Genomic DNA, 24494 nt, shown 5'->3' with positions numbered 1-24494 from the left:
AGCTGAGACGTAGATTCATTAACTGGAATAAACAGCCTTATGATGACGATCATTTACACAATAATTCATAAGGTAAATGTTATTATCCGCTTGAGGTTATCGTATTAATGATAAATTGTTGCAATTGTCTTTTCATGTTGTTTTTCTGTCTTTCACTAAGCAGAAAACATGAAACGTGAAAATAACTTGAGTATAAAAAGAGATCCGAAACCGAAATTATCTCATAAGTCGTCATCATTATTGAATCAACAATTTGATCTTTATAGTTAATCAGAATGAAATTTTTTATCGCAATTTGTGTCCTTTCATGGGCTATGGTAGCTTCAGGTAAGAGTTAAATGATTTTTTTCACTTTTCTAAACATTATTGACATTCTTGTGATCGGAGTTATGAATTGAGTTTTAATATAATTTTGTTTTAGCCCATTATGGAGCTGGAATCGGAGCAGGTATCGGCTCATATGAAAGACCTGGCTTTGAAGCATCTGGTATTGGAGCTGGAATCGGAGGTGGAGATCGTCGAGTCGGAGTCGGAGCTGGTCTTGTTAATACTGATAATTTTGAAGGAGTTGGAGTAGGTTTTGGTGGTGGAAACCGCGGTCGAGGTCGAGGAGGAGTTGGTGTCGGTGTAGGAGTTACCAAGAATGAAAATGGTGATGCTGATGGTGTTGCCATTAAGTTCGGTTCCGGTGGTAGAGGCTCACGAGGTAATGGAGGTGGTATCTTAGGTGCTGCTTCTTCAATCTTGGGTGGAATTGGTTCCATTGGTGCTGGTGCTATCCGTGGTGTATTCGGTGGTGGTGATGGTGGAAGAGACCGAGTCGTTGAAGTTGAAAGACGACCTCAACCACAGGTTATTTACGTTGAACGAGAGAGACAAGCACAACCTCAACCTCAAGTTATCTACGTTGACCGAAACCAAGGTACTCAAGGATCAGGCTCCAATGGACAAGGTTATGTAAACCAACAACGAGGTGATGGCGAAGGTTCATCCAATGGTCAATCAAACCTTGGTGGTGGTTACGGTGGCTCTGCCAACTCAGGATCATCAGCTAATGTTCAAGCCAATGGCGGTGGCCATGGTGGTTACAGTGGCTCTGCCGATTCAGGATCTTCAGCTAATCTTCAATCCAATGGAAATGGTTATGGATCTGGTTCAGCCAACTCCAACTCTCAAGCCGGTCTTAATTTCAACGGTTTTGGTGGAGGTAACCTTAGAGCATCTGCCTCATCTAACGCCAATGTTGGCTTCGGATATTAATACAATTAAATCGTTTGTAGATAATACTTATGATATAATTGTTCAATAAAATTTATTATTTTTCCATAAATTTCTTTTTGATTTCGCATTAAAAGTAAAGCAAAAATTGGAAAAACTATTATGTTTACTGACTAACTCAATAGGTATCAATGAAGCTCAAAAGTTTAACTTAAAGTCCACTGACAAAAAAGCTTTATGACCAAGGAAAATATTAGTCACAAAATTTGATTCCAATCAATAGATCACATAAATCTCTGAACATTCTCTTATAAATATATATGGAACTAACAAATGTAACATTGTAAGCTAAAATTTTTGAATTACGGTAAAAAATTAAATTGGTTAAAGTTGAACCATTTGTTGCAAAACTAAGACCAAAATTGAAAAAAGCATTAAAAATTCTCAATAGATTCATTATTTGTAGTTAAGAATCTTCAATACAGTAGTAGTCAGGGTTAAATTAACAAAAAAGGGTCAGAGTCAAGTTAATTTTCAGGCATTTCGAGCATATTTAGTTTGTAGAGATAAGCTTCCTGGACTATCCCATCCTCCTTTCCTGATGGACTCTCTGGTTAAGCTGCATAAAACATAGCGTCTATGGGTGGGTAAAACACCGAGGTAGTAAGGGTGAATGGGGCCTTAAACGCTGTCGCGCCTTTCGGTCCACTTAAGCAAAAAGTTAACTTAACATTGACCATTAATGTGAATTAAAAATGATATTTTGGTTCCATTATTTTTGACATGACATTTTGCATTTCTTTGCTGTTTCTAAATACATATTTTTCATTTTTATAAGTTAACAAAATAATCTATGGCAATTGATTTACATAGTAATTAATTTCTTTTTTGCATATATAGTTAATTTATATATGAATAACTCTATGATTTTGTTAAGGATTTAATTTTTACACTATTTAAATTTTTTGCGTTAATGTAGGTTGTAGAGTGGCAATTTTAATTGCAAAAAATTCATGGAAAATAATGGACTTTTGAACGAATAGATGGGCCGCTTTGCGATCAGTAATAATAATTTTTGCTGCTACAGTCGATGGTAGAGATAATATTGTTGGTGACTTAGACTTTCGAATGTGTGTGCGTGAATTCAGTTGTTAGCTTAAATAATGAATGAATCGGACAATTTGAGATGGCTACGTTAACAATTTAGGTGTCGGTGATTTTAGATTAAAGTATGATATTCGTTTCCTCTCCATCCTCGTTACAGTCTTGGATATTGCCTCTGCCATGTGAGTTAAAATCTTTTCAAATTGATTAAAGTTTCAATCAGGATGTGTAATCAAAGAACTGCCTTAATAATGGCTTGTTTTTCTCGTACATTGCTTCAACGTCAGGGAAAAGCTGGAAGGATAAAAATGTGGATTAGTTGAAATATCATAGTTGAAATGCTAATGAAGCAAATGAAATTTACTTGTTCGTAATTGAGATCCATGAATAATTCTTGTAAAAAACGTCGAGCTGGTAAACGAAAGTTGTAAGATGCGAGCTGAATGCTGATTTCGGAATAAAGGCAGATGTCTTGGAAAGCCATTGGATATTTCTGTTTTAAACTGTGAATATAAAATTAGAAATAATTAATTAGAAATAGTTAGATAAATAGAGTCGGAATTTATATGAATCTTACCTCAATAAATTTTGTTCAGCAAGTTTGATAACTTCAAACCATCCTAATAAATAAGATACAGATCGAATCACTTCTCGCCTCATCTCAGCAATACACTCCACTCTTGAATTTTTTGGTAAACTGTTATTCCCTGAGTAATAAGAAAAAGAGGTTATTTTAATGTTTTCATAAAAATGGCAATTATTATGAATAATGAATGTAATGAATTAATGAAATTACTTATTTCTGGGCTCGATGATGCACAACTCGGGAAATAAGGTTCTTGAAGTGTTGCTTGTTTTTTATGCATGTCATATTTTTCGGAGGATGAAGGGTTATCTTCATTTTCATGATTTACTTCATTATCAGTTTCTAATGAATAAAGAGAAATGGTCCAACATTAGTATTTAGTTTAACTGAGACTAAGAAATCAATAAAATACCTTTGATAACTTGAGATGAGAGATTTGCTTTGCTATTGAGAGTCTGGGCGTGTGAACAAAGTAAACAGTTTGTTGAGTTATGAAATTCAAATCCAGATTCATCAGCTAATCCTCGACGAGAACTAGAGGTAATGTTTGGTTTGTGATTGATCCGAGTTTGATATTTATCATTTTGTCTGACGAGATGATATTGGGTTAAATTGGATGATGGTTTACGATCTCTTTCATCTTCATCTTCATTCCTCTCGTCTTTATTCTGAAAAAATATCAAGTTTAGAAAATTTTTGCTATTACTACAGAAAGAATAGTAGTCAAGGTATGATAGAAAATGAATTATTAAGAAATACAAGAACCTTTTTGTGGAATATTAATTCCAGATCAATAGGTAGACAGATTCCCATATAACGAACGTTTTCCCAGCCGAAATTTTTCAAATAATCTGCTCCGGCATCAGTAGTTGCAAGTAATCCGAGAACAAAAAAGCCAGTTCCACGTATAGATAAAACCGGAGAATCACGGGTTAATTTAACAATGGTTTCTATAATTTTGGACTCGGCTATCAATTTAAATCCGGTTGGAGATGATCCAACAGTTCCTATTGCCCAGAGAGCTGCTTTCAGTTGAAGGACAGATAATTCGGTACTCATGTTACTATCTCGTATCGTTTCAAGCATTGGTCCAAGAAAATTTTCCTGTACAATTAAATTGTATCCATCTTCCTGTTTAACTAATTCACCATATAAATGAGCCGGTAGATAGACACTTTTCTTGTAATTTGTTTTCTTATCACTTCGACGTCCATATGATCCGTGCTCATTTCGCTGATGATAAGACAAAGCTTCATTTAATGAGTTTTCAACAATTCTAACATATTTTAGATTAAAATATTTTCGCCAACGGTCGATTTCATAGCTAAGAAAATTGGTATCACGAAGAAATTTGAAACCATTAGGTATGGAAAGATAACGGATTAGAAGAAGAAGACCTCGATCTCCAACACGGAGCAAGTTTGGTTGAAGGCTTATAAGTGCTTCCAAATTTTCAATAGAATCACAGGCCTCGTCAAGTATATCAATTGCTGCCAGAACAACAGCTTGGCTTTCATCGGAAAGTTGTTGAGTTAACAGTTCAAGAGCCCACTTACGAAAATCACTAAAACCAGCACGTAAAAGAACTCGAATGTAATTGGTAGCATATAAACGGGCGGACTCCATTTTACAGGTTAAAATTTTAATAAAAAGGGAACGTGATAAGTTATCTGAATGGCAGTAATTAAGACTGGAGACAATCAGTTTCAGATAACAGTCATTGTTTACGTTGTCCACTAGGTCTTCTAATTGTTGATAAATTCCTATTTTTTCTAAAAATTTAGATCCTTTGGCAGTTGCTGTGAAACGTCCAATAAAAAGAAAATATGTGTGACTCCAGGTTCTCAAGATATTGGTACAGTTCAAAATAGAATCGGGCATAGCATTGCTCTCACTGGTTACTTGGGATAAACACTCCCTTATATCACCAAGTAGTTCCCAAATGTACTCGGAAACTTTGATTTCGTCACATTCCAATAAAAAATCAATCAGATAGGTGCCGACCGTTGATATCTCGTAACCATTTTCATCATCAGTTCGTAGCTTTGAAAACAAATGGCTGGTAGGTTTAAAGTAATTTAAAATTTGTTTCACAAAATTACGGTTATTTATATCATCCAATTTTCTTATTGAATCACTTGGCGATTTTAAAATGCACCCAATCAAATTCCAGTCCCATTTGTTTGGATCACTTTTTAAAACTTGACTATCACGAATGTAGATTATCAGAGTTGCCTCGTCGTTTTCTTTACGATTACTGTTCAAAGAATAGAATGATGATGAACGATTTTTGAATTTGAAAGACAAACTTTGATTTGATTGATGAGCTTTACTTGACTTATGAGAATAGAAAGAGGTTGTGGTTGCTGAGTTTACTATTGAGGTAGAGGTATCGTAAGTTGACGATGGTGATGACAAGAATGAGAGTGATGATCCTTTGGATGATGATGCTTTGCAAAAGTAAATTAATTGATTGAGATAAAGACTATGAGGTATGGTACGACTTTTCTTTGTCGCATGTATACGATTAAGGCAGTTTATAGCGCGACTTGCAATGTCACGTTGTTCTGGAGTATTATCTGTTGACAGGGCTGCTTCAACTAGTTTAGGTAAAGAATAATATTGTTGAGCCAGTTCAGTAGGTAATAAATGACTTGAAAGATGAAGCAATTCACCAACTAAAAGTATAGCTCTTACTGAATTTTCGGTATCACTGGGAACAATAATAACATCGACTAGACCATCGAGAAGACCATTGGTTAGGAAAGTATATAAAAGAAGGGATAGATAATTATCTATTAAATTAGTTCGTTCTTTAGAGACGTGAGGTAAGATACACCGTCCTTCAGCGGCAACAAAACCATCATATAGATGCCAGTTATCTTGAATAACTGATGAACTACAGGATTCTAGAGCTGCACTAAAGTCTGCGGTCCATGAAGGTACAGTTAAATAAAATAATTCAAAGACAAGTTCAATTATGTGTTTACGAATATCCTTATAGGGAAGATGAAGCATCTCAATCAGAGAACAAAGACTGTTAAATGATTCTGGGTTGTCATTGAGTTTACAAATGTAAATTATTCCAGGCCATGAGCGTAAGATAGAAATAAGAGCTATTTTGGCAGTATTTAGTCGAGTTTCTCGTTGTTCACTGGTTTCACTAATATCATCTCTCCGTTGAGTATTCAAAGCCAATAATGGTAATGAGTAATGACAGTCAGTAAAAGGTGCGACAAATTGTCGTAGATCAATATCTTTTCTCAGGTAACATCTTAATCGAGGATCATTGAGGATAAAAATAAGACACCCGACTAATGCTTCACTGATATGGAGAGATTGGTGGGTCATTAAAACACAATCGATTAGAGCGGTTATTCCACCTGATTGACAACAAACCAGAGGATTGAGAAGAATCAGTTCACCAAGACATCCCATACATGCTCGACACATAGAATCTTCATCAGGTCCAATGAACCCGTCCCTTGCAATGGCAATCACACTTCTCATGATAGCCGGTGGTACAGCTTCAGGTTTCACAGCTAATAATTTACGAACCAATCTAAGACATTGTATCCGTTCTGCTAAGTTATTTAATTCAATATCAAGGGACCGGGCAATTAAAATGTGAAAATTTATTCTATATAAAGCTTCAACAGATTCTTTGTCGGTCAAAAGATATCGCACGGCTCGAAGACCCGCTGCTCTGACTTCTGCTGAATCTATGAATAGAGTAACACGAAGGCTGTAAGTCAAAAAAGTAATAAATATATAAAGTTAGTGCACAGAATAACCAACAAATTGCAATAAATATGAAGGTTATCACAACAAACAGAATAAAATCAATTGCTGTCGATAATCCACTTTGAATTGGTGAAATAAATAAAGAAACAAACAAGACTAACCAATATAATATTTCCTCGACTGAAAAACCAACAGTCTCTGAATTTATGACATCCACTTTGCTACAAAATTTGGTAAAAAAATTGAGATAACTAAGTCTTTGGCCATTGGTTATGCCGGTTTTCATACAGATACTAGATAATATTGTTTTTAAATTTTCTCTTGGTCCTGAAAAAGAAAAAGAAACATTAGGAATCACTCAGATGAGAAAAATTATCAAAGGAATGAAGTACGACATTTGACGAGAAACATTTTAGAGCTGAAATGTAAAAGGTCATAAAAATTGATTCTCACAGTATAGGGATTTAAAAACAATCATTTGACAATAATTTGACAAATTATTTGGCAATAAAAAAGGATTGAGGATTTGAAGTCATGAAGCAAGTCAACAGCCGAAATTTGAGTACACTCCAATAGATGGATACTTAAGCCTTTAATAGACTCTGGACAAAATTTTGATATTAAAAATGAAATTGATGAGATAAATTTACCTTTAGACCAATCAAGGATAACATCTTTGTCCAATGTCTCTTTCCTTGCTACACAGGGAATACAGGTAAAGGTGTAAAGAAATAAACAAAAATTATATAAAAAAGTGTATCATCAAAACATTACCATCACTAACAGTATAAATAAAGAAAACCGGTGACTTACCTTTACCTCTCACGGACCTACCACTACGGATATTCCGGCTTCGGTTGACAATTGAAGACATGATTATAGATGAACTAATTGGATAGGACTGGTTTCTCTGTTTATTAATTCGAGAAGCCAGAGAACAGAGAAACAAAGAGTACAGAAAAAGACTAAAATTATTGTAAATAATGGTTGATTCTGGATAATGATGTACGGTGGCGCTTGTAGTAAGACTGCCTTACTTTTTAAAATTAATCTTTCTTTTTCTCGGACTTTTCCCTTTCTTTTATTAATAAAAAAATTCATATTTAAAATTTTTCTCATTAATTTTGCACAGAATGAATGTTCATTTTGGTGGAATGAATATTTAAAATATGTGTAACCCAATTTCAACTTCATGTTTACAGCTGAAGCAATCTGTAAACATTTTATAAAACCTCCGAAAATTGAAAAATTAAATTCATGAAGAGTCGCAAAAGCGCAAAAATTAGACTTCGGTAGCAATGAGTCAGTTTGGATTGTATTTTAGCTTCGTTTAAACTCTAATAAACTCCCATCGAATCATTAAAATAACAATCTTCAGTATTGGTTTTTAATAGCGAAATTTCACTTTCCTTAAGAAATATTAAATCCTAATTTATCATCAGACTAAATGTTGACCCATAAAAGAAGTTGAAATTGAATGGAGTTGGCATTTTTCAACCAAAATCATCTGTTTGAGAAACAAAATTGTAGATATTTTTATATTTTTGTTATTATACGATAAACACACCTTTAATCAAAATCCTAAATCTGATTGATAAGCAATTATGCAACTATCATTGAATTTCAACCTTTTTCAATTGCGTTACATCAAGAAATGGATGTAACCAGAAAAAAAACAAGTTCATTCTTTATTTCAACAAGATGGGATAAGGATCATTAAAGGATTCAACATTTATTGCCCAAATAGATTGACCTTAAAGGTTAACCTCGTAGGGTTAAGTCATAATTGATTCATCTTTAAAGACAGGAAAAGTTGCTAAATAATGTAAAAATAGCGTAAAGTCAATGTTAATGGCAATGCTAGATGTAAGATATACTGTTATTATGTATTGAACCAAACAAAATTTCACCGTATTTTCATAATAACGTTTTATAACGCTAGTGTTATAATTTAATGGTTGCCGAATAATCAGCAAATTCAGATTAAAATATTCGCATCGATCATTGGTTTCAAGTTCATTGTTCAACAGGATATTATGATACGAATATGATTACAATCAAATTATGTCTGTTCAATTTAGAATCTTCATAATCAATTTTGGTTTTTTTTTTCAAAACTCATTGTAACAATTAAATTTTGTTGATATTGTTTTGCTGCTTGAAATGGTTTATTTTTAATCAACCTTTCAAGTTTCAGTTACCCAATAATACATAACACATTATTTCTCGTTATTTACATTTTTACCCTCTTAAACAATTGTTTTTTACTGTTATTTGTAAACAATTTACTTGATCACAATCAATATTCAATCAACCCAGATTGCTAAATTGATCCTGATTTCATCTCATATGGTTGAGTTAGTCAATAGTTGATAACACTATTAGGTGGTTTAAAGCCATAAAATAATAATAACTGGTAAAGTTGATCGATAACTCAAGATTTTTGTATTATTTTTGCACAATCCAATAAGCTTTTACTAATAACTGAGGCATCTTTTTTAATTATCAAGATTATGTTACATTGTTAAACCATGATCCATTTGAAAAATGACAATAACAATGATTCAGTTTCATTAACAGTAAAAGTGAAAGATTGATTAGCGATTAGCAAAATGATTTTTTACATTCTATCACCAGCAATTTAATCTTATGGAGTCTTCCGTAATAATCTGTTCATATTGACAATAGAGATGAAAGTCAGTCAGAATGAGTAACAATGTTGAACTCTTTGAATAGATTCAATAGTTGTTATCTAATCTGATAAAAAAGTCAACAAATAAATTGTTATCAATTAGCATCATAGTTGGTCAAGCATATTGTCAAAGTTGCTTTCCAACAGGACTGGACACTATGGCGAGTTAAAACGGTGAATGCAATGAAAGTCAGTCAAGAATCTGGTTAATTTTAGTTTTTCTGGTTTCTAATACAATACTGGAAGCATTTTATAGACATTATTATAAACAATAATGGCAGCATTTTAATTTGAGAATTAAATCATTTGTAATTGAAAAATCTCAATATTAATAAATACAGAAGGCATTTGAAACTTACGTTTGCGATAACCATTATGGATGGTTTTGTGTTTAGATGATACCAAAAATCCAAATAATCCTTTCAAAATAATATTCAGTGTTCACAAAGCTGAAGACAATTTTATCCAATGTTTTGCATAATTATTTCATAAAATTCATTAAAATTCATTTGGGTTATCGAAGTAAACAATCAAAGAAATCAGTCAGAATTTCTTTCTTTTACAAATGATAATTAATTTCATTTCTTAATAAACTGGTAACTGGTACGTATCATATCAATTATCACAAATAATGAAAAACCCAAATTCACATCAATGAGGATAAATCATTACTCCTAAAGTCACAGGGATAAGAATGTGAAAAACAACAAGCACATCTCATTTGTTACTTATCTGCATTATTACTGATCATTTTTCAATTACAAATTAGGTTGAGATTATGTTATTGCTTATTTATGTTAATTTGATACACAAAATATGGAATAATTGAAGCAACGATAAACCGATGAGCACAAAAATTATTCAAAAATTAATGTCTATACTATACAATAGATAATGAAAAATTTAAAAAAACTTCCAATAGCTGTTTGTTTGATCAACTTATAGATGGCAGGCTCAAGTTGAATGTTTTGATTCATTTAAATCAGTTTTCAATTTGTAGATTTAGATCTCAATAATTTGGATGTTTCTTAATTATTTATATTAATGTTAACAAGTGATAAGACAATTATCTGTTGAAATGTCTAAAGTATCCAAATATGCAAATTTACCGTACATAGCCTGGGATGAGCCTGAGGTTTATGAAACACCTGATTTACCTGAAGCTGACCAGGAGTTTATCAAACGCAATGTTGATATAGCCGAAGCTATTGGAGGAGATGATACAAATGAATCTATTCAAATCATCAACATTGATGCCAAGGCATCGTTTGAGAAATTCAGTAGTTCAGAGTGTGGAAATTTAATCAGTGAACCAACCACTGAAACTCCCTTACAACAATATCAAAGATTAGATGCTGAGGTTTCTGTATTGGCTGACACATTGGATTATATTCAAAAGAGTCGAGAAGGCACAAGCCAAGATTTTGGTTAGTAAAGGTTTTAACGCTCAACATGAATGTTCATTTTGTTACATTTTGTTACTAGTTTTTATCTTTTGATTTCAGGTGATATTTTGGCTGACATAACTAAATTGGAGGCTAAGCTGAGATCATGTAAACTTACAATTGATGGAATACCTTTAGAACTACAGTTGCAGCCAAGTGGTATCAAAGCCAATGATAGTCAAGAAAAAGTGGCAAAGAAAACTGAAGTGAATTCTTTAACAAAGCTTTCTTCTCTTGAAAGTAGAATTAAGAGACTGGAAAATTTATTAGATCATGATGATGATCAGTTAACTTGTATTTATTACTATACAAATGAAAAAAGCTTGGGATCGGCTGTTAGATCAATTAGCAGCAAAGTTTCACTATTAGATGGTAATACCTTGGATCAACTTGACCACAGAGTCTCTGCTCTAATACAAAAAATCAATCAGCTGGCCGATAAGAAAAGTTTCTTTGAAGAATCTCAGAGTAAAAGTCGCATAAATGAGTTATATGAGATGGTTTCCAAAGGTGAAAAAAGTACATCAATATTGTATGAATTGGCTGCGAGATTGAACATCTTAGCTGAGATTGAAGAGAAAGCTTTAAATTTTACTTCAGCATTGACCATGATGGAAAGGGCAACAGAAAGTAATGAAAAAAATCTACAGCAACTGAAAACCGAACTATCTGCTTTGCAATCTTCATTCAAAAATTTGGAACAGGACTTTGAAAAACGTATGGCCATGACTGATAAAAGAATTAATGCTCTTAAATAAACTAAGTTTGATAAAATTCAAAACAATTAAAGTCATATTAAATTTCTTTTAATTACTTCAACAGAAGATATTTCAGTTAATTTTATTTTTGATTTACTTGAATTTTTCAAGAGAATAAAAAATTTGCTTCATTTTTCATTTGAAAACAAACTGGGAAACACTTTTTGATGAGCACGATGATTTTTTATTGATGATCCTTGGACAGATTATGATTTACATCATGACTTTTCAAATAATTGAAAAAGTAAGGAATAACGAAGTTTGATTTATTCTTTGATTTCTGTGTGAATTTAATTTCACAGTGAAATAGGGTTTAGACTTCTGAATGTTTCACTTAATCTGCCTCAACTTATTTCCGAGTGAAACACCTCAAATAGTTTTCCTTGTCTTTTGTAGGAAAATTAGTATTTAACATTGAAGTAGTTTGTTAGGGAAATAAGAGATTTCAAGAAAATCGAAGATCTAGTAAATTCAAAAATAGTTAAATTTACCTGAAAGAGCTAATTATATACTTTAAGGGATCAAAATTGATACTCATAGTTTGATAACAATATGTGGAGGTGGGCAAAGAGGAAAAAATTATAATTTTCCAATCAAACCTAGAGACAATTAGAAAAAAAATCAAATGGTATGCGCGGTCAAAGTTTTTATGGCATCAAAAGGTTGTTTCTTGTTTTTAACACTAAAATGTAGCGGCGATGGTGAAAATAGAGAGAAGTGAAAAGCTGATGTATTTCTCGAGTGCCCAGGTTAGACCAATACTTTCTTATGGATAGGATGCTTGGTGCTGTGTAGCTATGAGAGCAGCACGAATTTTTGCGACGAATTCAGGATCAGTTTGAATGAGATGGATGAGTACATTTTTCAACTGGTCAGTTGGTAATTGAGGATCATAAACGTTCGATTGTTGGAGCGAACGGCTGGTAGATGCTGATAATTGAAGTCTAGAATGGTCTGGATTATTGGAAAGTGGTTTACTGGATTGTCCATAGATGTAAAGGTCATCGATTGGAGGGACTAGATCATTTGAACTTGTAAGAATTCCAGTATTTTGTTTTTCGTTGTCTCGAAGGAGAGATTTGTCTTTTGATCTTTCTTTTATCATTGCTGGAGTTAACATTTCATCTTCAAGGGTATCGCTAGGAGCAAGAGGTTCACCTGTTTCATCGTTTTTCGCTCTTTCCAAATCGTAGATTAAATTTATTGGAGCAAATTGATTTCGAGACATAGCTCGTGGTGTGTGTCGAGAGTCAGGTATTGAAGATTGTGAGACATTAGCTCCTTGTGCTAATGACGCTGCTTGAGCAAAAAGATCTTGAACATTTACCGATCTACCACCGTTTTCTAAGGATTTCTGTTTATCGACACTATTACTAGGAGTACTCATCAGCTCACTTGGTTCTATATTTTTACCGTCACTGTGGACATTAGAATCTATTCCCTTAGAAGCACTCTTCGAAACAGTAACGTTTTTAATCCCAATTTTAGCTGTTGATGAAAATGAAGAAGATATAAATTAACACCTTAATAAAAAAGAAAGCTTGAGGAACTGCTAGAATGAGAAATGGTGAGTCTGAGATAACTTACCCAATGTATCAACAAAAGAGTCAACCGGTTGGGCGACTATGTCACCACTGTTGGGACCATTTTTAGTTAAACTTTCTAGTTCATTAATTAACAGCGAGGCTGTTTCTGCACACTCATCGTTTACATAGAACCAAATGCAGAAAATTCCTCTTTCAAGATTCTTCAACATTAAATATGGTAATTCAACTTTAACGTCAGTTTCCTTAGTAATGGGCAGAATCAAATTACTGGTTTCTAACCGATTCATGACATATAAAGTAGTTCGAGGATATGTCGATCTTCTAACCACATGTAATGGTCCTTCAATTGGAAGTTTATTCCATTTCTTTGCATCGATAGCAAATTGGTAAACAGTTACAGCAGAAGCAGTGGAAAGAATCTCCTTGATGGAATCATCCATCCGTCTCAAGTTTCGCAGGTTAATCTCATCACGGCCCTTGTCACTCCTTTGATTGGACATGGTTATCACTTATTGCTCTAACGATCACAAAAAAATTGACAGCAACAGAAAAACTCAGTTAAGATTATGAAGACAATAACATAAATAAACCTAATGTGCAAATGAAAATTGAAAAATACTTATTGTAGAAAATTGAATTAAGCAAAATTCCTAGAGATGGCACCACAAAAAGTTATTCGGCGCTCAAACGCTCAAAGAAATAAAATTGGATTAATAAGAATTTATTATCCCTGTGGATTGAAGAGGAATGATTCACATTGTTGTTAATATGGGGGTTTTCATGATTTTTAATAAATGCGTTTCAACGAATAATTAAATTTACTCAATACATTTTATTTGCTTGAAAATTTTGAAATTGTGATGATTGTTATGATATGAAAAAAGTTCAACAATGAGTTTGATGGTTTGACAATTCTTATGCATAAAATTGATGCACTCCTTTTATTGAGATATAACAAACTTAATATATCAGTGTCTGAATAGCAGTGTATTTTGCATTAAAAACCATCCTTACGGCTTTCCTTGAATGGTCATGCCGATAATCCCTGATGAACTTTTTAGTTGCCCTCACAATAGATCGTAAATAATCACTATCACCAGTAGATACATTCTTAACAGCACGGTTCAATAAATGATAGCTGCAAAGTAAGATCATCAAATAAAATTGGATTAGTTTAAGTCCATTAGGAATGAAAGTGATTACAAAAACTTACGGGTAAAATTTCAAATCAGCTTTGTGAACACCAAATTTTACTTTACAAGGATAATCAGGATAGGTTGTTAAGTCCAAACATAGCACCACCCATAATGTGTATCGTAAACCATAAGTTTCAAGTGCGATCCTGTGTGGGATGAATAATCATAATTATAGCAACAATTTTATATTATGTTCAATTATTTAAAAGAATAAAAATAAGTTACTTACTCGAAAGAGGTTATATCCGCATTGATTATTTTACATTCATGCCTTAAACTTAACTCAGCTAATTCGACTGTCAAAGCTTCGAGGCGATTGAAAATTTTACACAACCCTTTCAAAACATCATTCAGCATCACTGGTGTTGTGATACATGTATCTTGTTTGAATTTCTCAAAGCGAGCTTCTGCCAAATTTTTAATAATTTTTATTAGTTTTGCATCTCTTGGTTTGGTTAGCAAATGAACAGCTTCATCACTTATTCGCGTCCAACCCTTTTCTTTTATGTTTTGGTCGATAAGACTTTGTAATGAAATTTCATTTATGATAACTTCCAAGTTGTCCTCATCTTGTAAATCAAATTTGATTAAAACTTTAAAATTTCCTCTCAAAAAGGTGAGTAAAGCATAATCTTCGTTTATTTCTGAAATAAACGACCACAATCTAGCATCGATGGAGGCCGAGTTAAGCATTTTTCTGACAGGAGAAGGAGCTCTATTGTCGATGAAATTTAGAGTGTTATCAACTCCTTCTTCTTCTTCATCTACTTCGATAGAATCGTCATTCAATAGATCGGCAGCAAAAGTTGTGCTTTGATGATATTGTATCATTGATTGCTCGGGTGTCGAATCTTCACAGCTCAATTGAAGGACAGATTTTTCATCAACGTAGATCAAAACTGAATCATAAAATGTATCACCAATATCTTGTTGCATGGCTGAAGGAGATAGTGATGGAGATAGCGGAGTTGTTGATTGTCTTAGTGAAAATGATGGTGATGGTGATTGAGCTACCAAGGATAAATCTTGAGAAGAAAATGATGAAGTAGGTGTTTGTTGTTTTGCCTGTACAAGAGCTCGTTGAAGTGTTTGTTCTTTCGGTGTATTATTGCTTTGTGGCACTGCATCATCGATATCGCTTGGTATGGCTGAATGAATAAGAGATTTAGACAACGGAGTTGTTGATTGTGTTGAAAATGATGGTGATGGTGATGGTGATTGAGTTGATTGTCTCCCCGAGATCGATGGTGATTGGGATAATGGTGATCGAGTTGGTGGCGAAAGAAATTGTTGCGAGAGTTGCGATAAATGGGATAATTCCATCTCATTTGTGTCATAAACTGTTTTGTTGAAAATTGAGTCCGATTCATCAATTGCCATCGAAATTAACGAACAATTTTCCTCATCATTGATTTTTTCGGAAAAAATCCTTGTAGAACCATCACTAAGAAGTTCTTGCATCAATAAATTTTTTGAAAAAGATATCCGTTTTCGCTTTTTATTAGTTGTAACTAATTTTGGGTCGAAATTTTCACTAGACATTATAAATCACAAATGTTGAAACAATCAAAAAAGCAATAAAACAATTGAAAATCTTTGTATGCTAACAAATGTTTGTTTGAAAACCATGCAACGGAAAATTTAAACCCATCTCCCGCCTTCATGGCTACTATGGCAGCTTTATTTTGGCGGTTTATTCAAAATAACAAACAAACTATTACAACACTAACAAATGGTTCTTTGAAAGATTGATTAACTTTTTGTGAAGTCAATTACAAGAAAATTACGAACAGATTAATTATTCTTCTACCTTCAATGTGTAAATTTTATTTGAATTGTACTTTTTAATAGCTTATGACCTAAATCGATCAAATATTTGAATTATAACATCGAAATCACTAAATCAATGTTGAACTAAACAAGTTGTCAATCTTTAATTTTACATGTTAATTGCTACATTCAAAATCTCATTTCTTAGCAATGAAAGATGACTTATTGGATAACTGTGTGAGCTGTGTTCAGATTATGGCATATTCGTATTTCGTTTATCCGCAGAATGGTTAAGGGATGCCGTTGAAAATAATAACGACGAAAACAGTGAGATCTTTTTCTAGCCAAGAGTCCCATAAATGTATGACTATGCGTTTTCTCAATGACGGTTGCTTCAACATGAACCAAATCACGGTCCAGTAAAGGTCTTCCGACCAGAGTAAGTTTATCATTACCTACTAGCATTATTTTTTCCAATTTAATTTTATCCCCAAGATTAGCAGGTACATCTTTGTAAAGATAAAACATATCGCCTTCAGTTACCAGCTTTTGTTTACTGTACATATAAACGACTGCAAAATGACGATCTCGAGAGGTGGCATCAATAGTAGTGTTGACTTTATTGAAAAAGTTTTTCAAATTTGAAGATTCAACTATTTTTGGGTTCGCATGTAGTGCTGTATTTAGAGTCCTTACTATAACTTTAGACACTGCCATTTATCTCTATTGTTAAATCACACCCAAATGAACCAGAGTTGAGTTCAGTAAAATTACACAAATTAGACACACACAAAGATTAGTTAATAGGTTGAAATTGTGTAGATGTACTAGAAAAAGAATTTACAGTTGAATTAATTAGAAAAAATTAATTAAAAACACATGATCGATCTCAGAATGCTGAAATTGAGGGACCATTCAATCAAAACAGCTGTAACTCGTATGTAAAATCACATGTGACAACAAATATTTTTTAAATGTTTATTATAAGAATTTACATTCATTGTGTCGATTGGATAATATAGTTCATATATTTAAGATTCAACTGTGCTTAAAGATGTTTACCATTAAGACAATCGTCTCTAGGGCACCACTACATGCTAATCGAGTCACAATTGGGACAAATATGATTGTTTTGTCTGCATCAGCTGCTAGGTATGTTTGTTTTGACTTGAATCTAAACACTAAAATTCTTTTTATTTCAGTAATTATTCTCACTAATTCGATCTTAATAAAACTCTCTTGTTTCTTCTTTATTAGTAAAATTACTGGCGTACTTGACAAATCCAGGAATGAGATGGGTCTTGAAGGCTTGCAGTTAAAGCTCATCTGAAACATCGACTCAATCAGCCTAATGCTTGCGAAAACCAAACCAGAATGTTTGTTGCTGAATTTCACTCAAATGTCAACGATGATGATACTAAATGTGATTCGGAAACTGAAAAGCAAAAACAATTATCCAACATACCAGGATTACCCTACACGTTGGATCATCACAGCTATAATATCATAAACGAAGATATTTATATAAAACATAAGGTTGAGACGTACAATCTTCTAACTTCTAACTTAACAAAAGAAAGTTTTTCTTCTGATGAAGAAAAATATCAAACAAAAACATCCAAAATAATTGAAATATTTTATTCATTGGACGAAAGCAATAGACCAAAAGAATTACGTGCTCATGATATTGACTACATGGTAAAAATGAAAAGGCCTGATTTAATAAGAAATTTCATGAAAAATCTTGCAAGAACAGAGAGGAGCCGTGAAAAAAGCGAAGAAATAAGGTCAGAAATCAGGGAAGCCATCATGTCAAGACCCAAGGATGGTTTTGGGGTATGTTATGAAGAATCAGGAAAGCCTGCTTACAGAGTTCATGGCGTTTCACCAATTTGCAGTTGGGCTGCTTGTAAACGGATTCGTAAACATCTTTATACTAAAATAGCCCAATCTAAAATTTTAAATGCTCAGAAAGTTGTCATTGACTTTGATTATAACGACCATATGACGCTCAAAGAACACCTAACCATTACTGCTCAAATCAAAATTTGTATTGGATCCTTAAGAAAATCTCGTGAACCTGTTGATCTATATTTCTGTAATTTTGACCCAACTAGTCCTGTGGCTCGTCTATTGGAATTAGACTTTGGTCCACCTTCCTCTTATCTAGTTGAAGCTACTTCCAAATCTTACTTTGATTTATTTCCAAGGGAAAAATTAGTCTATTTAACTGCCGATACCGACAATGTCCTGCAATATGATCCTGATAATATTTATATTATTGGTGGAATGATTGATACCCAAACAAATGAGCCTGTTTCAGCGGCCAAAGCTGAGAAGGAAGGATTGCGAACTGCTAAATTACATGTGACAACAAATATTATTCAAATGTTTATTATAAGAATTTACATTCATTGTGTCGATTGGATAATATAGTTCATATATTTGAAATTTAACTGTGCTTAAAGATGTTTACCATTAAGACAATCGTCTCTAGGGTACCACTACATGCTAATCGAGTCACAATTGGGACAAATATGATTGTTTTGTCTGCATCAGCTGCTAGGTATGTTTGTTTTGACTTGAATCTAAACACTAAAATTCTTTTTATTTCAGTAATTATTCTCACTAATTCGATCTTAATAAAACTCTCTTGTTTCTTCTTTATTAGTAAAATTACTGGCGTACTTGACAAATCCAGGAATGAGATGGGTCTTGAAGGCTTGCAGTTAAAGCTCATCTGAAACATCGACTCAATCACCTTAATGCTTTCAAAAACCAAAATAAAATGTTAGTTGCTGAATTTCACTCAAATGCCAACGATGAAGATACGAAATGTGATTCTGAAACTGAAAAGCAGAAACAATTTTCCAATGTATCAAGATTACCCTCCATACTGGATCATCGATATCTTGTGGCATGGCTGAATGAATAAGAGATTTAGACAACGGAGTTGATTTTCTCAGTGAAAATGATGATGTAGGTGTTCGTTGGGTCGTTTGTTTTGAAGCATACTGGAGTGTTTGTTCTTTCAGCGTTTCCTTACTTTGAAGAACGGCATCAACAATATCTTGTGGCATAGTTGAATAAAATATCGATGTAGGTGTTTGCTTTTGTGACCTTTGTAGAGTTTCTTGTGTTGTTGTCTCCATCAATGTGCTCTGTAATTGTTGTGATTTCTCCGCTATATCTTCTGGTTTAGCAGAAGGAGAATATAATGGAGAATCAGATAAGGGTCGCATTGAATATGATAATGATGGGAATGACAGCGCTTGAGGAGGAACTCCTATTTTAGGTGTTGATCCTAGTAATTTTTGCGGAACTTGTTTTGGATCTTTAAGAAAATCTCGTGAACCTGTTGATCTATATTTTTATAATTTTGACCCAACTAGTCCTGTGGCTCGTCATTTGGAATCAGACTTTGGTTGGCCGTCCTCTTATAGCAACCCTATTATGTCCTGCAATATGATCGTGATGATATTTATACCATTGTTTGAATTATTACTATTACATTGACAAGTCTGTTAAAGTTGAACAAATTGGCATCTATCAAATTATACTTTATTTTTTTTTAATTTTTGTGAGATACACAGGAGGAGTAATTAATTTTATTGACGGTAATATTCGAACTAGAAATATTCTGATAGTTTTTAACATATAGTTTAAGGACCAGTAGTATAAAAGGTCTCAAATTGAAAATGATATTTTGGGTAAAAAAGATTTCCAGAACAAATTTATTTATCATTGGTGCGTATGATGAAAAGAAATTCTGACTGATTTTATTGAATGTTTACGTCGATAATCGAAGATGAACTTTTTAGTTGCCCTCATAATAGATCGCAAATAATCACTATCACCAGGAGATACATTCTTAACAGCACGGTTCAATAAATGATAGCTGCAAAGAAAGATTATAAAATAAAATTGGATTAGTTTAAATTTGAATGAAAGTAATTACAAAAACTTACGGATACAATTTCAAATCAGCTTTGTGAACACCAAATTTTACTTTACAATGATAATCAGGATAGGCTGTTAAGTCCAAACATAGTACCACCCATAATGTGTATCGTAAACCATAAGTTTCAAGTGCGATCCTGTATTGGATGAATAATCATAATTATAGTAACAATTTTATATTAAGTTTAATTATTTAAAAGAGTAAAAATAAGTTACTTACTCGAAAGAATTTATGTCCGCATTGGTTATTTTACATTCGTGCCTTAAACTTAAATCAGCTAATTCGACTGTCAAAGCTTCGAGGCGATTGAAAATTTTACACAACCCTTTCAAAACATCATTCAGCATTACTGGTGTTGTGATACATGTATCTTGTTTGAACTTCTCAAAGCGAGCTTCTGCCAAATTTTTAATAATTTTTATTAGTTTTGCATCTCTTGGTTTGGTTAGCAAATGAACAGCTTCATCACTTATTTGCGTCCAACCCTTTTCTTTTATGTTTTGGTCGATAAGACTTTGTAATGAAATTTCATTTATGATAACTTCCAAGTTGTCCTCATCTTGTAAATCAAATTTGATTAAAACTTTAAAATTTCCTCTCAAAAAGGTGAGTAAAGCATAATCTTCGTTTATTTCTGAAATAAACGACCACAATCTAGCATCGATGGAGGCCGAGTTAAGCATTTTTCTGACAGGAGAAGGAGCTCTATTGTCGATGAAATTTAGAGTGTTATCAACTCCTTCTTCTTCTTCATCTACTTCGATAGAATCGTCATTCAATAGATCGGCAGCAAAAGTTGTGCTTTGATGATATTGTATCATTGATTGCTCGGGTGTCGAATCTTCACAGCTCAATTGAAGGACAGATTTTTCATCAACGTAGATCAAAACTGAATCATAAAATGTATCACCAATATCTTGTTGCATGGCTGAAGGAGAAAGTGATGGAGATAACGGAGTTGTTGATTGTCTCAGTGAAAATGATGGTGATGGTGATTGAGCTACCAAGGATAAAGCTTGAGGGGAAAATGATGAAGTAGGTGTTTGTTGTGTTGACTGCTCAAGAGCTTGTTGAGGTGTCTGTTCTTTCGGTGTATTTTCCCCTTGTGGTAGTGCATCATCGATATCTTTTGGCATGGCTGAATGAATAAGAGATTTAGACAACGGAGTTGATTTTCTCAGTGAAAATGATGATGCAGGTGTTCGTTGGGTCGTTTGTTTTGAAGAATACTGGAGTGTTTGTTCTCTCAGCGTTTCCTTACTTTGAAGAACTGCATCAACAATATCTTGTGGCATAGTTGAATGAAATATCGATGTAGGTGTTGTCTTTTGTAACCTTTGTGGAGTTTCTTGTGTTGTTGTCTCCATCAATGTTTTCTGTAATTGTTGTGATTTCTCCGCTATATCATCTGGTTTAGCAGAAGGAGAATATAATGGAGAATCGGATAAGGGTCGCATTGAATATGATAATGATGGGAATGACAGCGCTTGAGGAGGAACTCCTATTTTAGGTGTTGATCCTAGTAATTTTTGCGGGGTTTGTTTTGGCGTTAGTCGTTGAAGTTGAGGTGTTCTGTGTACTGCTGGTTGTGGTGTTTGTTGTCGCGTCTGTTGTGGTGTTTGTTGTGGAGTTTGTTGTATTGTTTGTTGTGGTGTTAGCTGTGGTATTTGTTGTGGTGCTTGTTGAGAAGTTTGCTGTGGTGTTTGCTGGGGCGTCTGTTGTATTGTTTGTTGTATTGTTTGTTGTATTGTTTGTTGTGGTGATAGTTGTGGTGATAGTTGTGGTGCTTGTTGTATTGTTTGTTGTGGTGATAGTTGTGGTGCTTGTTGAGTTGTTTGTTGAGGTGTTTGTTGTGGTGTTTGCTGGGGTGTCTGTTGTATTGTTTGTTGTGGAGTTTGTTGTGGAGTTAGTTGTGGTGTTTGCTGGGGTGTCTGTTGTGGTGCTTGTTGTGGCGTTTGTTGTATTGTTTGTTGAGGTGTTTGTTGTGGTGTTTGCTGGGGTGTCTGTTGTATTGTTTGTTGTGGAGTTTGTTGTGGAGTTAGTTGTGGTGCTTGTTGTGGTGTTTTTACGATCGATGTTCGTTGCAATTGTGGTGATGCATCGTTATTTTTTTGTACAACCGAAGGAGGAAGTAATGGAGAAAACGAAGCAGACAAATGATGCGTTGAAAATGATGATGATGGAGCCAACTGAGCTTGAGAAAATGATGAGTTAGATGCTAACTGTTTAGATTGTGGAGGAATCTGTTGCTCTTCAGGTTCTGGTGTCTGATGTGTTGTTTTAGCATTGAAAGTTATTTCTTGTTGGTTTTGAGTTACTGATTGAGACATGGAGCATTCACCAGTTAATTGGTCATCAGACTTTTCATCAATAAAAGCTAAAACTGAATCATGGAGAGTATCGCCAATATCATGACGAGTAATTGTTTGATTAAATGATGGAGATGGAGGAATTGATGATGGTGGCAATGAAAATGATGGAGATGCTAGTGGGACTGATAATGACAAAGCTGGAACCAGTGGAGATGCTATTGGGACTGACAATGACAATGTTGGAATCAATGGAGATGACACTGGACTTTTAATGGGCGATTGTTGCTTCAAAGGCTTTGACGGTGACTTAAGTGATTCCTGAGAAGCAGGCAATTCATTAAAAAGCGTAGTGTTTTGATTACAAAGCATTGATTGAGGTGTCGAGTTTTCATAGCGCGATTGAGATGATGGTGGGGAAGATTGTTGTAAGAGTTGCAATGGAGTTGGAGATGCCGTTGGTGACAAAAGGGATAATTCCATCTCATTGGTATCATAAACTGTTTTGTTGAAAATCGAGTCCGATTCATCAATTGCCATCGAAACCAATGAACAATTTTCATCATCATTAATTTTTTCCTCAAAAATCCTCGTAGAGCCATCACTTAGCAATTCTTGTAGCATCAAATTTTTTGAAAAAGATATCCGTTTTCGCTTTTTAGAAGTTGGAAATAATTTCGGGTCGATATTTTCATTAGACATTATAAATCACAAATAATGAAACAATCAAAAAAGCAATAAAACAATTGAAAACAGTGAAATCTTTGTATGCTAACAAACTTTCAGTTGTACAAGTAATGTTTGAAAATAACACAACGGAAAAGTTGAATTCATCTCGCGCCTTCATGGTTACTATGGCAGCTATATTTTGGCGGTCTATCCTAAATATCAAAAAACTATTACAACACTAAATGGTTATTTAAAAGATTGATTAACTTTTGTGAAGTCAAATATTGGAAAATTATGGTCTATTCTAAATTCTAAAACAGATTTTTACAAGTAAAAGATTTATAAATGATCTCAGCTTAGCCTCCAATTTAGTTATGTCAGCCAAAATATCACCTGAAATCAAAAGATAAAAACTATTAACAAAATGTAACAAAATGAACATTCATGTTGAGCGTTAAAACCTTTACTAACCAAAATCTTGGCTTGTGCCTTCTCGACTCTTTTGAATATAATCCAATGTGTCAGCCAATACAGAAACCTCAGCATCTAATCTTTGATATTGTTGTAAGGGAGTTTCAGTGGTTGGTTCACTGATTAAATTTCCACACTCTGAACTACTGAATTTCTCAAACGATGCCTTGGCATCAATGTTGATGATTTGAATAGATTCATTTGTATCATCTCCTCCAATAGCTTCGGCTATATCAACATTGCGTTTGATAAACTCCTGGTCAGCTTAAGGTAAATCAGGTCAATCATCAGTCCAACGATGTGTTGCAAGGTTATAGCTCATCATAAAATCTAATGTTTGTAAAATCATTTCTGTAGGCCCATAAAATTTTTTAATAGCACTAATGGCTCAGTTTTATACCACTAGAAACCCACAAAGTCCCTACTCTTAACTCGAAAGTCAGTTTTTGTCCATAGTTCTTTGAAAAAAGGCTAACCTTAGCATCTTGTCCGAAATTTGTTCCTAATGTATTGGATAACTGTGATCTCGATTTTCATGTTCAATCTAAAAATTCATCAGCAGTTTCCGAAAGACTATCGACTACCAAGGAATGGACTCGCTCTTTTTCTTCTTTTTTTTTCTCGCAAGGCAAAAAGTACTGCCAATGGCTCGAACATTTGAGTTAAGATTTGTCGATGAGAACATAAGTCGCGAAGCTAACAACAGCAATCTGCGAAAGAAAAGTTAAAACACGACGAAATATGTTTAAAAATATGATTATGATCTTGAAGCTGGTTAAGCCAAAGCAACTTAAATCACTTTTACTAAAACCTGGTTGTTGCTGAAAAGACATAGTTAACACATTTGAGCACAAATTAAAACAAGTTGACAAAAATGGGCTAAAACACAAATGGGAAATTTATCTGATCGATAGTTTTCGAGAAAATCTGTGTCAAAGTTGAAACTTATATCAACTTTTGTACAATTACGGACGCAGATTTGATCATATAACTCATTTTACAAATGTAACTTTTGATAGTCAAC

General features: G+C 33.6%; 9 protein-coding genes across 11 annotated transcripts; 3 read left to right on the top strand and 6 right to left on the bottom strand.

Annotated features, from left to right (window-relative positions):
* Nucleotides 1–233: 233 nt before the first annotated feature.
* LOC107363526 (uncharacterized) lies at nt 234–1330 on the top strand. Its single transcript, XM_015930763.3, has 2 exons — nt 234–327; nt 422–1330. The coding sequence occupies exons 1-2, from the start codon at nt 276–278 to the stop codon at nt 1258–1260; spliced, it is 891 nt and encodes a 296-aa protein (XP_015786249.2). The 5' UTR covers nt 234–275; the 3' UTR covers nt 1261–1330.
* A 627-nt stretch (nt 1331–1957) lies between these two features.
* On the bottom strand, nt 1958–10228 carry rictor (rapamycin-insensitive companion of Tor). Of its 2 annotated transcripts, XM_089267254.1 has the most exons (10): nt 9704–10228; nt 7466–7562; nt 7303–7350; nt 6814–6979; nt 3674–6653; nt 3321–3576; nt 3119–3250; nt 2900–3029; nt 2687–2825; nt 1958–2616 (listed from the first exon to the last, which is right to left on the bottom strand). In XM_089267254.1, the coding sequence occupies exons 1-10, from the start codon at nt 9716–9718 to the stop codon at nt 2542–2544; spliced, it is 4038 nt and encodes a 1345-aa protein (XP_089123380.1). In that variant the 5' UTR covers nt 9719–10228; the 3' UTR covers nt 1958–2541. The 2 variants fall into 2 exon arrangements, with proteins under 2 accessions (XP_089123380.1, XP_015786244.2); XM_015930758.3 differs by lacking the exon at nt 9704–10228 and having other exon boundaries at nt 7466–7630.
* A 76-nt stretch (nt 10229–10304) lies between these two features.
* DCTN2-p50 (dynactin subunit 2) lies at nt 10305–11613 on the top strand. The gene is made up of 2 exons (XM_015930762.3): nt 10305–10771; nt 10850–11613. Exons 1-2 carry the CDS (start codon nt 10423–10425, stop codon nt 11545–11547), a joined length of 1047 nt encoding a protein of 348 aa, XP_015786248.2. The 5' UTR covers nt 10305–10422; the 3' UTR covers nt 11548–11613.
* Nucleotides 11614–11708: 95 nt separating this feature from the next.
* DCP1 (decapping mRNA 1) lies at nt 11709–13701 on the bottom strand. Its single transcript, XM_015930760.3, has 2 exons — nt 13135–13701; nt 11709–13035 (listed from the first exon to the last, which is right to left on the bottom strand). Exons 1-2 carry the CDS (start codon nt 13592–13594, stop codon nt 12314–12316), a joined length of 1182 nt encoding a protein of 393 aa, XP_015786246.2. The 5' UTR covers nt 13595–13701; the 3' UTR covers nt 11709–12313.
* Nucleotides 13702–13906: 205 nt separating this feature from the next.
* On the bottom strand, nt 13907–16945 carry LOC107363522 (uncharacterized). The gene is made up of 3 exons (XM_015930759.3): nt 14520–16945; nt 14308–14436; nt 13907–14232 (listed from the first exon to the last, which is right to left on the bottom strand). The coding sequence occupies exons 1-3, from the start codon at nt 15830–15832 to the stop codon at nt 14055–14057; spliced, it is 1620 nt and encodes a 539-aa protein (XP_015786245.3). The 5' UTR covers nt 15833–16945; the 3' UTR covers nt 13907–14054.
* On the bottom strand, nt 16089–16945 carry mRpL21 (mitochondrial ribosomal protein L21). Its single transcript, XM_015930764.3, has one exon. It carries the CDS (start codon nt 16775–16777, stop codon nt 16283–16285), a length of 495 nt encoding a protein of 164 aa, XP_015786250.2. The 5' UTR covers nt 16778–16945; the 3' UTR covers nt 16089–16282.
* On the top strand, nt 16943–18858 carry LOC107363524 (uncharacterized). The gene is made up of 3 exons (XM_089267256.1): nt 16943–17212; nt 17318–18626; nt 18732–18858. The coding sequence occupies exon 2, from the start codon at nt 17435–17437 to the stop codon at nt 18494–18496; it is 1062 nt and encodes a 353-aa protein (XP_089123382.1). The 5' UTR covers nt 16943–17212; nt 17318–17434; the 3' UTR covers nt 18497–18626; nt 18732–18858.
* Nucleotides 18859–19587: 729 nt separating this feature from the next.
* Nucleotides 19588–23124, bottom strand: LOC107363360 (uncharacterized). 2 transcript variants are annotated; one of them, XM_089267255.1, is made up of 4 exons: nt 21678–23124; nt 20241–21641; nt 20029–20157; nt 19588–19958 (listed from the first exon to the last, which is right to left on the bottom strand). In XM_089267255.1, exons 1-4 carry the CDS (start codon nt 23030–23032, stop codon nt 19802–19804), a joined length of 3042 nt encoding a protein of 1013 aa, XP_089123381.1. In that variant the 5' UTR covers nt 23033–23124; the 3' UTR covers nt 19588–19801. The 2 variants fall into 2 exon arrangements, with proteins under 2 accessions (XP_089123381.1, XP_015786051.3); XM_015930565.3 differs by having other exon boundaries at nt 20241–23124.
* Nucleotides 23125–23288: 164 nt separating this feature from the next.
* LOC149093680 (uncharacterized) lies at nt 23289–24303 on the bottom strand. The gene is made up of 3 exons (XM_089268409.1): nt 24276–24303; nt 23471–23734; nt 23289–23392 (listed from the first exon to the last, which is right to left on the bottom strand). The coding sequence occupies exons 1-3, from the start codon at nt 24301–24303 to the stop codon at nt 23304–23306; spliced, it is 381 nt and encodes a 126-aa protein (XP_089124535.1). The 3' UTR covers nt 23289–23303.
* Nucleotides 24304–24494: the final 191 nt, after the last annotated feature.

The sequence above is a fragment of the Tetranychus urticae genome, chromosome 2 (assembly GCF_039701765.1).
Source record: "Tetranychus urticae isolate SD_2017Ah chromosome 2, NJAU_TeUrti_SD_1.0, whole genome shotgun sequence".
Taxonomy (NCBI): domain Eukaryota; kingdom Metazoa; phylum Arthropoda; class Arachnida; order Trombidiformes; family Tetranychidae; genus Tetranychus; species Tetranychus urticae.
This window is presented reverse-complemented; position numbering and strand designations above follow the sequence as displayed.

Excerpts from the sequence above, each read along its gene's own strand:
- DCTN2-p50 (XM_015930762.3), top strand. The coding sequence starts at position 10,423 with ATGTCTAAAGTATCCAAATATGCAAATTTACCGTACATAGCCTGGGAT. Across the intron at positions 10,772-10,849 it reads AGGCACAAGCCAAGATTTTG|GTGATATTTTGGCTGACATA; the intron begins GTTAGTAAAGGT and ends TTTTGATTTCAG.
- LOC107363522 (XM_015930759.3), bottom strand. The coding sequence starts at position 15,832 with ATGTCTAGTGAAAATTTCGACCCAAAATTAGTTACAACTAATAAAAAG. Across the intron at positions 14,437-14,519 it reads GCGGATATAACCTCTTTCGA|GATCGCACTTGAAACTTATG; the intron begins GTAAGTAACTTA and ends CATCCCACACAG. Across the intron at positions 14,233-14,307 it reads GCTGATTTGAAATTTTACCC|CTATCATTTATTGAACCGTG; the intron begins GTAAGTTTTTGT and ends CTTACTTTGCAG.
- LOC107363524 (XM_089267256.1), top strand. The coding sequence starts at position 17,435 with ATGTTTGTTGCTGAATTTCACTCAAATGTCAACGATGATGATACTAAA.
- rictor (XM_089267254.1), bottom strand. Across the intron at positions 7,351-7,465 it reads TAGGTCCGTGAGAGGTAAAG|CAAGGAAAGAGACATTGGAC; the intron begins GTAAGTCACCGG and ends TTCCCTGTGTAG. Across the intron at positions 3,030-3,118 it reads ATCATCGAGCCCAGAAATAA|GGAATAACAGTTTACCAAAA; the intron begins GTAATTTCATTA and ends CTTATTACTCAG.
- DCP1 (XM_015930760.3), bottom strand. The coding sequence starts at position 13,594 with ATGTCCAATCAAAGGAGTGACAAGGGCCGTGATGAGATTAACCTGCGA. Across the intron at positions 13,036-13,134 it reads CTCTTTTGTTGATACATTGG|CTAAAATTGGGATTAAAAAC; the intron begins GTAAGTTATCTC and ends TTTCATCAACAG.
- LOC107363526 (XM_015930763.3), top strand. The coding sequence starts at position 276 with ATGAAATTTTTTATCGCAATTTGTGTCCTTTCATGGGCTATGGTAGCT. Across the intron at positions 328-421 it reads ATGGGCTATGGTAGCTTCAG|CCCATTATGGAGCTGGAATC; the intron begins GTAAGAGTTAAA and ends ATTTTGTTTTAG.
- LOC149093680 (XM_089268409.1), bottom strand. The coding sequence starts at position 24,303 with ATGTCTTTTCAGCAACAACCAGGTTTTA. Across the intron at positions 23,735-24,275 it reads TCAGCAACAACCAGGTTTTA|CTGACCAGGAGTTTATCAAA; the intron begins GTAAAAGTGATT and ends ATTTACCTTAAG. Across the intron at positions 23,393-23,470 it reads AGGCACAAGCCAAGATTTTG|GTGATATTTTGGCTGACATA; the intron begins GTTAGTAAAGGT and ends TTTTGATTTCAG.
- LOC107363360 (XM_015930565.3), bottom strand. The coding sequence starts at position 23,032 with ATGTCTAATGAAAATATCGACCCGAAATTATTTCCAACTTCTAAAAAG. Across the intron at positions 20,158-20,240 it reads GCGGACATAAATTCTTTCGA|GATCGCACTTGAAACTTATG; the intron begins GTAAGTAACTTA and ends CATCCAATACAG. Across the intron at positions 19,959-20,028 it reads GCTGATTTGAAATTGTATCC|CTATCATTTATTGAACCGTG; the intron begins GTAAGTTTTTGT and ends CTTTCTTTGCAG.
- mRpL21 (XM_015930764.3), bottom strand. The coding sequence starts at position 16,777 with ATGGCAGTGTCTAAAGTTATAGTAAGGACTCTAAATACAGCACTACAT.